This window comes from Mus pahari, chromosome 8 (assembly GCF_900095145.1).
Source record: "Mus pahari chromosome 8, PAHARI_EIJ_v1.1, whole genome shotgun sequence".
NCBI classification, from domain to species: Eukaryota; Metazoa; Chordata; class Mammalia; order Rodentia; family Muridae; genus Mus; species Mus pahari.
Window position 1 is genome coordinate 53,931,127 of NC_034597.1, and position 16,089 is coordinate 53,947,215.

Genomic DNA, 16,089 nt, shown 5'->3' on the forward strand with positions numbered 1-16,089 from the left:
TTTATGTGTTCAGAATAATTTTCTCAAAACTTTCAAGCCATTTTAGAGCATCAGCAACTGACCTTTTGTGATTTGAGTGAGAATGGTCCCCATCTCCACATATATTCTAATACTTGGAACCCAGTTGGTGAAACTGTTTGGAAAGGATTCAGAGGTGTGTCCTTGTGGGAGGATATGCACCATTGGGGGTGGGCTTTGAAATTTCAAAAGCCAGTGCCAACCCGAGTTAGCTTTCTCTGCCTTGTAGTTGTGTCTCAAGATGTAAGCTCTCAACTAGTACCCCAGTGCCATGCCTGCCCATCTGCTGTGCTTCCTGCCATGGTGGACATGGCTCTAGCCCTCTGAAACTATGAGTACCAGATTAAACACTTCTTTAAATAAATTACCGTGGTCCTGGTATTTCATCATAGCAACAGAAAAGTAACTAAGACACCTATATAAATTAATTTTCTCTGTCATTTCCTACTTAATATTACAGCCTAACTTTTATTATATTCAAATGTTATTTAAAATAGCCATTATTTTTTCCGACCATGAGATTAATGGGGCTTGAACAGGAGCTTTCTTTGTGTAATACATCTGCAATTTTAACCTTAAACTGGACACTCCCTTTTTTTTCTTTTTTCTTTTCTTTCTTTCTTTCTTTCTTTCTTTTTTTTCTTTTTTTCTTTTCTTTTTCTTTTTTTTTTTTTTTTTTTGAAGCACCTTCCAAGAACTTTTGTTCCTAAGACTTAGAAGTTGGTCTGGGGCTTCTTGGATACATATGTGAGCCTTTACCCCTTGACTTTCTATCTTGAGCATCAATGCATATGGTTATTTACACTCAGCATTGAGGAAACAGAAAATATTGTTTGGAGAAGATGATGGCAGACAATAAATCATGTGCCCAGGTAAGCCACTGGGGACAGCCTAACAATTAAGCAGTGTAGGAAGATCTTGAAATTTCTAGTTTGCTGCTTTATGTACAAATCGAAGTTTGTGGAAGAATTTGTAGGGAAAAATGTATCTGTTAGTTTTTCATCACTGTGACAAACTACTCAAGAATTAACGTAGGGGAAAGCAGCTTGTTTTGACGCTCAGGTTCAGAATTCTCATGCTGTGGTTGCTCACTGCACCACGGCAGAGACATCTGCAGAAGATGCCTGCCCACTCTGCAGTGGCTGAGAAACAAACAAAAGACAGGAGGAGGCTGGGTCCCTAGGTGGGCATACTATGATGACTCCCACTAGGCCTCATCCCCACAAGGTTCTACCAGCAGTGACACCTGTGACCAAGAGCCTTCAACACACGGGCCTGGGTGACAGTGACAGTCTGGACTAGTAGTTTGTACTCCTGTTTCGTGTAATGATGTTTTCAATATGGAGAGATGGCCGTCTGTTGTTACTGCACACACGCCAGCTTTTTCCTTCTCCTACTCCACACACTCCTGTGTGCCGTGGCGTATTTGTCAGAAATGTGATCAGAAGTTTCTTTCACAGCTGAGAGGCAAGGCTGAGTGGAGGCTAAAGCTAAAATGTTTCCTTCCCTCCACTTCTTAAAGGAACCTTTGTTCAAAGGGATGAGGGGTTCTGGGTGCAAGATGCGTGATAGGCCGTGGCAAAGCCTCTTTTATCCATCTTTGCAGACGGTTGGTTGGGTGGTTGGGAACATTGCAGGCAGGCCAGCAGGGTCAAGCCTGGGCTGACCCAAGGTCAGCTGTCTCAAGTGGCTCTCACACTGAGGCCAAGGAAAGCGAAGCTACGCCATCACAATTATAGGAGCTTGTCTTCTCACTCCCACTTCTGGCAGATGTGCGGATTGAATTGAGAAGCAGCTTGAGGCTCCAACTGCTTCTCTTCATTCAGAAAGCCATTATCATGGAACACATACAACTCTTGTCACTAAGTTTTGTTTTTAAAAAGTTCCATTTTTATAGACTTTATTAACCTATATTATATTGAGTTAATGTTTTATAACTTTATCAGTTTTTATTTCTAGTGTGATAAATATCGATTCATACAACCTACATAAACAAATGTCCTTCAGAGTCCTGAGGAGTTTTGAGAAGCATGCAAGTTCCAGGACACTTGTTAGAGTCTGGAGATGCAGAGTAAGGTGCTAAGATTTGAGCAGCTTGCAGACCTTGGGTCAAGCCCACCCACTTTTCTGAGTTCCAGTTCAAAAGGTATAACTTTGAGTTACACCCTTTTATCTCTGAGTTCCATCTTCAATGGATGCCTGCCAAAAGCCTACACATGTTTTTCCTAGCATCCTGAGCTCCCTCCCTTTCTAACACCTGCTTGCCAACTCAAAGGGCATGGCTTCATTCTTTTCTGTCTCTCTTCTCCCAGCAGGTGTTAGGGTTTTCAGCTTACCTGACCTGTTGCCTTTCTCTCAAGCTTTAATAAAAAGATTCTCAAGTTTGAGGGAAAACCAACTAAACCTAGGATTTGAAATGTTATTGGTGGACTTCTTGAGTACTGATGTACAACAAAGTAGAGGCAAAGGTATAGAAGTTTTGCCTGTGCCCCTGGCTTCACATGCATCCCGCCTCCGTATGAACATCCCTCAGCAGAATGGTATCTCTATGTGAACTCGTGGATGCCTCGCCCACAGTCCATGCTTCAGGGTTCATTCTTGGTACTCTCCATCCTGTGGGTATGGACAAGTGTCAATGGCATGTAGCTATCCCTGTATCATACAGAGTAGTGACATTGCTCTGCAAGTACTCTGTGCTCTGTGATGACTTCATGGATGCTTCTGTGATGAGAGAATGGAAGCTGAGTTGTTTTGTACTTATTGGATTTTCTCACTGAGAACAGCAGACATCCCAAGAGGGACACTGAGTATGAAACAGGTTGGCCAGTACATCCTCCTTCCAAGCCTCTGGTCATAGACTTTGACGCTGAATGGAAAATCCTCTCTCATGCCTGCAATTCCTTGCAACCCAAAGAGCATGCATAAAACCTAGAGCAACATTGCAGATTGTTAGGAATAGTACAGTTAGAATGGTTCACAACTTAAATTTGATTCAGGAAACCCTGAAAACAGAGGCAAAAAGTTGGCTCCGCAAATTCAGAAGTTATATGATAAAAATGAAGGCACTTTTAAATTAGTAATACTTTCACAGCTCTAATTTTATGTGAAACTCATATGTTGGGGTCCCTTAGATTATTAAAACTAGAACTACTACATGGTCCATCAATCCTACTTAGGGATGCCTGTCTAGTGGAATTGAGAGCAGATCCTTGCAGTATTCACAGTAGCCAGAAATAAGCTATGTGTCTGTCAAAAGATAAAGAAAACGTGATGTTTGCATATGATGTTGAATATTATGCATCCTGTTCCATGTGATGAATATCAGTAAACCTAAGGATAGTATGATCAGTAAAATGAGCACAATTCTAGAATTACAGAGCAAAACAGCACTGTTAAGTTCACTTTGCATGAGGCATCCCAGGAAGTCATAATTACAGAGATAAGAGAGGTTGGCATAGAAGACCTGGGTGAGCACATACTGTCCTTTGGTCTCAGCTCTCTGCTTGTCTATTAGCTTTCCTTGTAACGAGTCCCAAGCATTCAACAACTCTGTTTGATTTACACCTTGAAATCTTGAATTGAAGATCCTTTTTAGAACACTAAGTACCATATGTAAGTATTTTCTCCCAGGCTGGTAGAGGGTCTACTCTATACTTTCAGTGGTGCTAATCTTTGGTTAACAAACTCTCAAACCCACCCGTGTGTTTCATTAAACTCAACAGTAATACAGTAAGTTGATTGATTAAGTAGTAAAAGGGTTTTTTTTTTTCTACTGTAAAATTTAATGCTAAGTTTAAGCCAAAATCTAAATAAAAACTGAATATTTAATGTAAGGGAGATAGAAGGATGGTTGCCAAGAATTGCGGAAAGGGAGAAGAGGCATTTGAGATGGAGTGTTGTATATATTCACACATGTGCTCACACGTGTGTGTGCAGTCACTGTCAGTTAAAATCAAGACATTAAGTATACAATGTTCTGGACACTTCTGAAAACAGGCTCAGTTAATATGAAATGAGAAATTTACTATTATCACCATCCCAACCAGACTTTGTCTGTAAACTACCTAATGGAAATATTTGTAGAATGGTGGACCTCTAGTTCCTCTGTGGCCATCAAACTTGTGTGTGTATATTCAGTAGACAGTTTTACGGGAAGAAAAAAGTTTCTGGGAAGTAACTGTTGACTCACTGAGACACCTGGCAGAGAAAGGGCCCCTACAGAAGGAGACCTACCTGTTTGTAAAGAAGAGTTACAGTGTCATTTGCATATTACAGAATCAGGTCAGCTTCTTTTAAAGAATAACAGTTTACTACCTAAGTCTCATTATTAACTAAGGAAATGTATTAGAAACAATAGAAGTTAAATCATTTGCTTTTTTAAATTAAAATTGTGGTTTTGTATTAGAAACATTAATCTTTTTAATTTTTGTGTTTCTTTCATTAAGATTATTACATAATCCCATGTCTGCTTCCCTGTTCTCTCCCCACAGCCTTGCACATACCTACCCTCGCTCTCCTTCAAATTCATTGCTTCATTTTTCATTAATTGTTGTTCCATAGATATATGTATACCACATCTATGGAACCTGCTCGGTCTGCATGTCGGGTGATGTATGTTTTCAGAGCTGACCTTTTGGTATTGGGTAACCAACCATTGGTGTGCTTTTCTCTAAGGAAGACTTACTTCTCCCACTCTCAGCATCCTTAGCTGCCTGTAGTTCTCTATGTAGCTTCCCCTAGTCCACACTAATATGTCTGTGGTTAGCGTCATTTGGCTCATGTTTAGGCAGTCCTGTTGGTGAGACTATGAGTGTAGCTTCTGACATGCCTAGGAAACAAAATCTCAGAGCAAACTCCCTCTTCCTCTGGTTTTACAATTTTTGCACCCCATCTTTTACAATGAACACTGAGCCATAGGTATAGGAGATGTTTTATGTATATATTATATACTATATTTATTTATATAATCTTTTATATATTATATATTTATATGGAATATATATCCACTGGGACTGTGCTTCATAACTCTGTATTTTGATTGGTTGTGGTATTCTATAGTGGTCTCTGTTGCTGTTTTTTTGTGGTATTGAGGATTTTATTTACCTATAGATATAGGAATAAATAGTTTAGGCTATAGTTAGAGATTTTGCTGATTTAGCAAAATGGCAGTTATAGATTCTCCTCTGAAATCCATGACTTCACTATCCTTGAACACCTGGCTAAGTTCCCAGTACCAGGTGGATTTCCCTGTTGTTGAACGGCTCTTAGGTCCAGCAAGAGAGCCACTGCTGCACCCCTAGGATTATCATGCATGCTGGTCATTGTTGTGGTTCATAGTGTGCTAAATATCACCGTTGGTTGCTTTGCTTCTTTGGAGTGTCCATGGTGCCCATAACCACTGCCCCAGCCTAGCATGGCCAACCCAGCCTGAACCAAAACCAATTTCCTGACTTTTGACAGGACCTGCCCTGCCTGTCCCCCCCAGTACCCAAACCTATAGGCTCATTCCATACCACATTCAGTATCTCCACAAGCTTGACCTGCCCTTTACTCCAGGCTTTGACCAAGGCACACATCCTGCCTACCAACCAAGTCTTCCCTGTCTACCTGACTTCATTCCACCTAAGCCATTTTTGTCTTCTAGGCCTAACCTGCCCATACATCCTCTCCTATGCCCCAATCTACTCTGTCCATATCAGACCTAGAACTAATAAAAAAAAGTTCACATACCCAGGTCTCATTGCAAAAATATAAACAGTATGAAAAATCAAGCCAGGTGCACTTCACTTCCAAAACCCAGTTCTATAGAAATGCTTGCTAAGGAGAATTACCCTGATGAACCCAGGACACAGAATTTAAAAGAACCATCATAAACCTTAGCAAAAAGTTGAAGGAATTTAAAGAAGACACAAATAGCTTGGTGAAATTACGTAAAAAGAACTTGAGAATAAATGTCTGAGTGATGCCTAAGAAAACAGACATAAGGTGATGGAAACGACAGAGACAACCTAAGACTGGATGGAGTCTGGAGGCAGTAATGGGGTAGAAAGCTGAAGAGGACTCAGGCTGAAACAAGGGTGGGGTGGAAAATCCCAGGCGCTTAGCTAGAATCGTAAAGGAAACCACCAAGTCGAGGAAGTCGATCAGAAGATCTCGAAGAGAATGTAGAGGATCCAGATGAAATAAGCAAGGAACATGGGGAACAGAAATAGAAACACGGGGAGGGACAGTGTGGGACCCCACAGAACAAACCAAACTTCAAGTCAGTCAAAGGTGAGGGAGAAGTCGCAAGCCAGTGGTGTAGACCAGCTTAGCACACTTTGAAAGTGTGTTCCTCCTCCTTCAGCAGTGGCTTTGTGTAGCACATACTGCTTCGAACCTGTCAACTTTTCTCTGTGAGCTTTTGCTAGGTAACGAAGCACATGCCATCATTTCTCATTTATTTATTTATTTATTTATTTATTTATTTATTTATTTATTTATTTATTCATGGTATTTCAAGACAGGGTTTCTCTATATAGTCCTGGCTGTCTTGGAACTCACTTTNTCTCTGCCTCTGCCTCTGCCTCTGCCTCTGCCTCTGCCTCTGCCTCTGCCTCTGCCTCTGCCTCTGCCTCTGCCTCTGCCTCTGCCTCTGCCTCTGCTGGGACTAAAGGTGTGGGCCACCACACCCGGCCCCTTATTCTTTATGAATTTGGGTGTGGCCATGGTGATTGCTTTGTTTATTTTTCTGGGAAGAAAGCTTTTATAGGGACTGCAACTGTAGTTTTGTTTTCTTGATAAAAGTAGACTTATCATGCATCCAGTTAGTATATATCTTTGATGCACCACATGCCCGACAAACAGTTGGTAGCTAATGATCTAATTTTAGATTCTATTTTTATCTGTGAAGTAGTGTTAGATTTTAAGAAGTAAGAGAGATTATTGGCAGGCTTTCAAATAAAGCAAGAAACTTAAAATGTGAATTTAAGATGTTTTATTAGCGTGTGTGATGTGTGTTGGGAGGAGCTCACACAGAAGACAGTTTTGTGGCGTAGAGCTTCTCCTTTTTATTTTACGTGTGTGATGGGTGTTGGGGGGCTCACACACAGATGACAGTTCTGTGGCATAGAGCTTCTCCTTTTTATTTTACACGTGGGTTCTGTGGATCACACTGCTTCTCAGGCTTGCATGGCAGGGGCTACAGATACTGAGCCGTCCTGCTGCAGTAGATTTCAATGTGTAAGGAGCTGTGGCTTCATTGCCAGGCTTCTGTGGATCTGTTCATTGATCCTGATGTGAGGTGGGGGACAGTGCTAAGAAGTGTGTAATATTCCTTGACTGGTCAGAATAAAGACAGAATGACTCAAGACAGCACCAAGAACGTGTGACAGACACTGAGAAGGTGTGCTGAGTAGGGTCCTAAGCATGACTAGAAAACAAAATGATATGTTTTATTCTGGGGAAAAACACATTAGACTGCCTACCGCCATCTTCCTTAGGCTGAAAAAACCCAATAGTAAGTTGGATTAGATGAGGCAACTCTATTACCAAACAAAAGCCGTGATGTCTATTTGACAGACATATTTCAAATGCAAATAAAAGGTGGTTAAAAGTTCTCATGATGAGTTCAAGAGGGTTGTGATTGGCATGTGTCTAGGCAAGCATGGACTTTTAGTACTTTTTAAATGATAGGACGTGTTAGCAACTTTAAAAAAAAAACAGTCTTTCTCAATTAAAGTAGTTTCACCATCTGATTGACTAATTTTTTTAGGCTTGGTTTTCAGAGAAAGGAAAGGAGTCAAATAATGAAATTGTTTGCAGATGTTCATAGCTGCTCAGGCTAGCTAAAGAGATTAAATATAAAGATGGGAGTGTATTCCTCATGGGAGACATTTCAATTGAGACATTTTTTATAAACATAAACTTTAAAAGGTAAACGTAAATTCTAGTGCAGAGGCTGAGGATATGGCCCAGGTGGTAGAGCGCACTCATCTAACAAGCACGGGGGCCCGAGTGTGTGTGTGTGTGTGTGTGTGTGTGTGTGTGTGTGTGCGCGCGCGCGCAGGCCTGCAGTCCCAGGGCTTAGGAGGTGGAGGACAAGGTTCAGACCATCAGTGACATTTTCAGTTCTACAAAAGATCTGATAGATGTAATACAAAGGCAGAATATTTGGACAGAGAAATATTGGCAGTTTAACTTTTTTTTTTTTCCCTCTGAGACAGGGTTTCTCTGTGTATCCCTGGCTGTCCTGGAACTCTGTAGACCAGACTGGCCTCGAACTCAGAGATCTGTCTGCCTCTGCCTCCCAAGTGCTGGGATTAAAAGCGTTTGCCACCACTGCCCAGCCAGTTTTACTTTTTAAACAGTAGGTTTCGAGTCTAGTAGTGGAAACCTTTCTATACTTCAGTAGGAAGATTGTAGAATGCAGAGTGGCACGGACCACACACTGTATGCATGGCCTCAGATGTGGCTGCTTCCCAGATGCCCTGGCTTTATTGTTGCACTCTTAAGCCAAAGCCCAGAGTCCTGGGCTCCACGGCCACATTCTCGCTTACCGAAACACTGCACTGTTAGTCCTAAGCTGTGACTTCGCCAGGCTGCAGGTGTGGGCGAGGTTTAAGCTATGACCCAGAGGGAAGGAGAAGCTACTGTGGAGCTAGTGTCAGATCCAGAGAATGATGCGGCTAATTCCCCTCCCCTTCCTTCTCTCCCGTGTGCCTCTTATGGCTGTCCTTACTTCTGTGTGCTGGAGAGCTGGCTTCTCTGACACTCAGGGCTACTTGGTGGTGCTGTGCCAAGCTTTGTTCTGTTTCCCTCTTTGCTGTGCTGTGGAGGCTTCAGTGCCAGCTCTAGCTTTCATTTAAAGGGGTTACCTCAGAGACAGTTGGTTTGGGGTAGGGGGGAGGGGAGGACCAGTTTAAAGCAAAATCTAAATAAAAATGTGTAGAACAAAATGAAAGTGCCAAGTAATATATATGAAAAAAAGGAAAGACTCCAGTGTATAAACAGTAGTGCACATCAAACTACGATGAGATGCCATTTGTTTGCATGTTAGTTTGGCAAAAGTGAAAGGAGGAACTCACCTGTTGATGGGATTGAGTAAATCTCTGTCATGTGGGTGCAGACTGATGGAGTGTTATGGCCGAGGTCTGTGTTTAAGACAGCAATCTTCTATAATGCCAGCCATAATAGTGAATTTGAAGACAAATAAAGTGACCATTTTCACAGTCTGTTTTATTATAGATATTCATTAAACTGTATAATAACAGTATTATAGGCCTGGAGAGGTGGCTCAGTGGTTAAGAGCACTGACTGCTCTTCCAGAGATCCTGAGTTCAATTCCCAGCAACCTCATGGTGGCTAACAACCATCTGTAATGGGATCTGGTGTCCTCTTCTGATGTGTCTGAAGACAGCTACAGTGTACTCACATACATTAAATAAATAAACTTTTTTTTAAAAAAAGAAGTATTATTGATGTAATTTCAATTATACTTATATCAAAGAAATGATATCACAAAGGTACCTTTAAATATTTATCATTGGCATACTGAGAATAGCTTGTGGTTTCCACGATTAAAAGATACATATATACATCAATAAAAGGTGATAATATCTCCCCCAAATTTTCCCTGCCTGTATATTTTTATTATCAAAGGAAGAAAATATTTTTTTAAAAAATTAGTTTATTAGTACATGAACTGGTAGTTTTTTGTTTTGTATGCAAGTCTTAAATCCTACATGAAAACCAGATCAATTTTTTTTTATCACGTACCTGGCCTTTTCCCAAAAGGAAGTAAGGTCTTTTTTCTTAGGCCAGTGACCATTTCAGCATCTATCACGAATGGACCAGACTTGTCTGCTCCTCAGTTGTGTCTACAGCAGACAGCTTTTCTCTGTCTGACTTGGAGCCTCTGGAGAGACGGAGGCTTGTGTGAGGCTTCCCCAGTCAGCCATCACAGGCACTGTCAGTTCCTCTGGAGGAAGCTGTGTAGATATTTTCAACTTTATCTGTTACATTTTGTGTTGAACTCTTCAGAAATGAGGAGATATGGTGCCACTTCTTGAAGGATTCATGATGTAAGTTTAAACTGGCAAGTTCAGTATTGTTTTTACCAAGGGAAACATTTTGAAGAAAATTCCTTTGTAGGTAAGCGTCTTACCAGGACTATGACAGAAACACAGGACCAGAGAAGCTAGTCTGCCCTGGCATGCCGTCCTAGTTTACCTTTGTGGCATCTGTCACAAAAGCATACAGTGTTTCACCTAAAAACATTACATACTCTCTGTGAACTCAGTAAGCATCTACAGCAAGAAAGGGATTTCCCTGTCTCTCCTCCTTTGTAAGGAGAATAATTCTGGATGCTTTGTGAAAAGCTTTATTGTTCTGTTGAAGCCTGAATAAACACTGCTTTATACTTCACCTTTTAAGGATAAGTGGGTGTTTGCATTTGAGAAGGGTAAGGATCTCAGCTGCCTGCCAAGCCTTGTAAAAACCTGGCTGGTGTCTCCTTGGGCATGGCCAACTGCTCCTTACCTGAGACCCTTTGATGTGCTCCACGCCCCGGGTATGCTGTAGAAACTAGTGTCTTCAGTACGTTGGTTGTCCAGCCTTGTCTCATCACCTTAGGAGGTGGCTTCACAGCTCTGACATTTGTTGAAGACTCTGTTCCATGCTCTAGAGATACAAGGATTGAGCAGGAGCCGCCCTGGGAGCTCATTGTAAGGGAAAGAGAGTCGCTGATGTGAGCAGCAGACTCCAGATAGCTAACCTTATTTCTCAGTAGAGAATGGCCGCCCATTAGCTCACTGATAAAGTCTTTCAAATGTTCTCTGTGGCGCCAGTGAGATTTTGAATCGTTAAGATTGGCATTAACCAGAATCCAGACTCAGAACATCATCTAATGTGATTCTTCTTGTATAAGAAGAGAGTTGTGAGGTAAAATTTCTGATCTGGGGAGGGACACACATGCCAAGGTGATTGACAAACCACTAATGCTAGCTGTAATTGTGTTATGCGGTCTGTTTACCAAAGCATAATTGTTCATTAAAAACTTTGCTCTTGCTTGGGGCCTGGGGGATGACCATGGTTAAGAGCACTGGCTGTTCTTCCAGAGGACCAGGGTTCAATTCCCAGAACTCACAAGATAATGCCCAACCATCTGCAACTCTAGTTCCAGAGGACCTGACTCCCTCTACTGGCCTCCATGAGCACTGCATGCATGTGGTACACAAACATACATGCAGGCAAAACCACCCCATACACATAAAAAAAATCTCAAGAAATTTTTTTTTTTGCTTAACGTTTTTCTCTTGTCTTGTAGGAGTTTATTTTGTCTGAAGATTATAACAAGATGACCCCTGTGAAAAACTATCAAGGTAGGTGTCACAGGAGAGTCGTCAGCCTGCTTTGAAACTGTCTCTTAATGTCCACCCTCATCAAGAACACCTACGTTACATGGGGGAACAAAAAGAGAAACCCTGGGAGGTCCCTGCAATATCCCAGTTCGTGAACTAAGTCGTTGAGGCCAGAAGAATCCGGGTTCTACAGAGGTCAAGTACCAAGCCAGACTAGGGCAGGGGGACTCCAAGGCCATCATGCTTTCTGGGAATGGTACAGCAGGCTCAGGAAAGGTAGAGCCAGCCTCAGGTTGTTCAGATGAGCCTCATTCCATGTTTGGTAAAATGCTTTGTGGGTGAGGGTGGAAGGCTACATTTCTGTGGTGTCTTTAACAACGACCTGTTGGCCAAATTCACTCTGTCAGTCAGTAGTGTTTGGAGGCGACCTTTCTCCAGACCAGCGGTATCATGGAATCAGGGCATTGGGTCCTTACGTCCCTGATGTTATTGCATCCAGATATCTTGGCCTCCTTCATTCTTTGTGGCCTCTCAGCATCCCCTCCATGACCTCCAAAGGCACTCTGCTAGCATGGGTGTAGAAGGGTGTAGGCATTGCTTTCTTTAAGATTTGGAGCTAAATCTATTTCCCTGTGGTTTTATTCCAACGCATCACTAATCAAATATTTATTGAGTACCTACAGTGTTCCATTAGCTCAGGAGTGTAATAATGAACAGAAATATATAGTGTCTATCTATAAGAAGCCTATGTGAGAGATTTTTACAATGTACCCTTCAAGTTTTTGCTTAGCTTGTTGGAACCACAAAAACTTGATTTTCACTTTTCTCCAGCCTCTTAAATAGCTACGGAAGGGCCTGTTCTTCCTTCTCCTCTGTTCATCTTTGTTTAGTTCTCTAACATAAGCATCTTATGTCTCAACTTTTTTTTTCTTTAATAAACTGTTGTTCTTTAAAACCATGTTTGACTGTCTTACTCAGATTTGAAGTCTCATACTGGACCATTAGGACCATTTTCAATACTCACTTTTTGTATGGTTCCTAATGATCATTCTCTCCCTCTTATAAGGGTAAGGTAGACTTAGAACATGGTAAGTGATGGAGATCACTTCCAAGATTATGAGCAGAGACTGGGCATGCATGGCGCTCCCCTTCCTGCTCCCTAGTGTGCTGTCTGATGATGTGAGCTGTCCTTTGGCGATGCCTGTGTGCTAATGAGCCAAGAAGCAGCTCATCAGCAGTCAGCGAGGGACCAACACTCCCTGCTCAGCGGCCCATGAAGAATTAAACCAGCCAGAAGCTATGTGAGACTGATTAGAGAGCAGCTCACGCTCTGTTAAGCGTTCAGATGACCATACCCCCCCCACACACACACATACACACACACAGTAATGTCCTCCTAGGAAAAACCTTATGGCTGGAGCAGTTTTGGCCCACAGAAACTGTACGATAATAGGATGCTTTGAGACATCGACTTTGGGATAATTTGTTACACAGCAGTAGATGACTAGTGCATGCATGTAGTCTGCTGGGTAGATCCTGCTCCTCTCCTCTCCTGGCACTGCTGTAATAACATACAGGTGAGTTCTGGCAGCCGTTTCACACTGTGACTCATGAGGGGCAGGTACCACTGCAGCATCCTCACAGGATATTTTAAGGCTGCATCCTGTGTTTTAGAACGTCTTCTTTTCTTTTTATACTAAATCTTGGATTTGCCAATCTGTTACTTTTTTCATTTTAATTAGCCTGTGTGCTCAACTCACAAAGATATATTAGAATTTTAGTTGTCGTTACATATATTAACTCCCTTTGGCTTTGTATTTTCTTTGCACCTTTGTTAAAGGTACTGATGGTCCCACCAGGTGCATATTGGAAAAGCCCACCACCGGAATCTGCTGCTCACACACTCTTACAGGGCAGGTTTTCTAGCATAGCCCACATGCTCTCTGTCAGATAACTACACAGACCCAATAGCCAGACACTTGTGGATGCTTTTTTCACAAACTCCTAGAGCTGATGGTAAAATAGTATATTTTTGTTGTTTCTTTTAATCCAATGTTAAGCTTCTGAGAAAAAAACAAAGTTTCCCATTTGTCAGAGCAAAGAGAAAACCAAGTCCCAGAGGGGTGGTTATGAGGTGCATGCACTGACTTAGCTGCTGCCCCGGGAGAGAGAGAGAGACAGGAATAGCTAGTTGCCTGTGTGACCATGCCCTTAGCAGCAGGAGGTACAGCCTGGAGCCTTAGTAAGACCAAAAGCGATTCCTAGATGTATTCCTGGATGACTTACTGGTTTATACAACATTAAAGGAAGACAATACATGAAACTATAGGAATTCTTTTGGAAATTGAGAAATAAAACACTTCCTAGCCCATTGTTAGGAAATCAGTATTTTCTGATACTAACACTATACAAAATCATTATGAGAAAACTGGATACTATTATCCACAAATGTAAATTTCACCACATCCAGCAATATATACAAAAGAATAAATACATTATGGTCAGGTTATATTACGAATGTAGAATAAAATTAAAAAAAAAAAAAAAAAAAAAACTAAATGGCAGCCAGGCTCAGTGATGGACACCTTTAATCCCAGCACTCAGGAGGCAGAAGGATCTTTCTGAGTTCTAGGCCAGCCTAATCTACATAGAAAATTCCAGGATAGCCAGGACTACACAGAGAGACTCTACCTCAGCAAATAAATACACAGGGTAGGGAAAAGCAACACAAGAAGGGCGTTTGGTGAAATCATGGTCACAGCTCAGGAATCCAGGAGAGAGAAAAGCAGGGCACCCGCTTGGTGAGGAACTGCCTGCAGACCCAGCTCTGGTAGCATGGTGATGTGAAATGCGTTCCCCTGCTAAGACTTGGATGCCCCTCTCCCCGCTTCCTAGTCAGGAAGCCAGACAGCAAGCCCAGGTTTCCTTATGAGTTTCTGAAGCTTAGTGATAAGAATCTGCCTTCAAAGACTTTCCTTCTTAGTAAGTGTTGTCTCCTTAGAGTATGTGTGTGTTTTTTGAGTTTTGAGAGTTTGTTTTGTTTTCCCACGACAGCCACACTCTAAGAGAACTGACTTCACCATAGAAACAACGGTTTGCTTTACTGTTTGCATGTGTGAGAGGCAGGGGGGCGGGATTCAGATATGCCACTTTCTGTCTCTGCAGTGACTAAGACAATGTGTTTAGCACTCTGCTATTGGCAGATGGTTTTACCGCAGTGGGGCTGCGGACGGCCACCCACACTGTCTGATGCTGCTTGGTAATGGAGGTGGGGGATCTATACTTCAGCATCTCCAGAATCTGCTCTTGCCTCAGCACGCCCCAGCCAGACTTCACAATGGCCTTCTTGGTCGTTCTGTTCCCTTATATTTGTATATATACACACCACATAGTAAGAAAGAAAAACTCTTCCTGCCTAAGTTTATTAAGTAATGGAGAAGCCATGAGACCTTAGCCAAACTACTCAGCTTCACTGTGTCTCAATTTGCCTTGGTGAGCAATAGAGAGATGGCTAGAAACTCTTGAGTAGCCTCCTCTCACCCTGAAGTTGTGCAAAAATTCTTCTAATGGGGTTGTGTTTGTATATGAGTAACCATGGGGAGTCTCTCTCTCATATGTACATACTTCTGTAAATAGGCTTATCATTTTTTAAAAACATTATTTATTTATATTTATGTATATGAGTACACTGTCACTATCTTCAGACACACCAGAAGAGAGCATCAGATCCCCCCTATGAGCCACCATGTGGTTGCTGGGATTTGAACTCAGGACCTTTGGAAGAGCAGTCAGTGCTCTTAACCACTGAGCCATCTCTCCAGCTCAGGCATTTCATTCTTAATCTCAGTAACTTTTCTATTGTTGTGGTAAAACACTATGACCAAGTCAACTTACCAAAGAAAATTATTTGGACTTACAGTTCCTGAGGGAGAGTCCATGATGGCAAAGCAGAAGATATAGAGAGAGACAGGGACAGCTGAGCACTAGCATCTTGATCCACAAGCTTGGAGCAGAGAGCTTCCACCCTGAGAATGGCATGAGTCTTTTGAACCATCAAAGCCCATCCCCAGTAACACACCTCCTTTCAATAAGGCCACACCTCTGAATCCTTCCCAAACAGTTCCACCAACTGAGGACCAAATATTCAAATATATGAGATGGTTATTAAGAGGCCGTTCTCATCCAAACCACCGCCATCCCTTTTATTCTCCAAGCATTTGGTTTCTAATAAGAAGCTGTCAGAATTTTTTTATGAATTTAAAAATCAGGTTTCATCAAAAGAGATCAATATACTTTTCTTCTGGGGGAGTGCACATAAACTGACCACAAGTGACTGTTGTAGATGTTATTCCTAATGTGACTTGTAGTCACACTAATTCAGTAACCCTAGCATGCTTGGCCAGGCTTTGGGGTAGGAAGCTTTCTGAGGAGTAATTCTTGGGTACACACAAGGAAGGGCGTGAGGGCAGGACACTGAGAAGAGTTAGATTATTAAAATCAAAACAAAACAAATATTCATAGGGCATTCTTCCCGACTGACCGCTGATGAGAGCTACTGGGTTTCCCTGTCCCTAATGGCTTTGTCCTTCAGCTTCTTCTGGGGTGGGGGGTGGGGGAAGAAAAGGATGTAACACCGGGCTGCAGTTTTCTGGAGGCAGTTTGGGGGGAGAAGGATGTAACACCAGTCTACAGTTTCCTGGGGTAGGGGAAAAGAAGGATGTAACACCAGTCT

At 42.1% G+C, this 16,089-nt stretch overlaps 1 protein-coding gene across 1 annotated transcript in view; it reads left to right on the forward strand.

Annotated features, from left to right (window-relative positions):
- Wdfy2 (WD repeat and FYVE domain containing 2) overlaps nucleotides 1–16,089 on the forward strand; it is a 128,239-nt gene that overhangs the window by 80,859 nt on the left and 31,291 nt on the right. Inside the window, exon 4 of the mRNA XM_021203467.2 lies at nucleotides 11,324–11,378. Within this exon, the coding sequence (XP_021059126.1) occupies nucleotides 11,324–11,378 (55 nt within the window). The remainder of the gene's footprint in view (nucleotides 1–11,323; nucleotides 11,379–16,089) is intronic.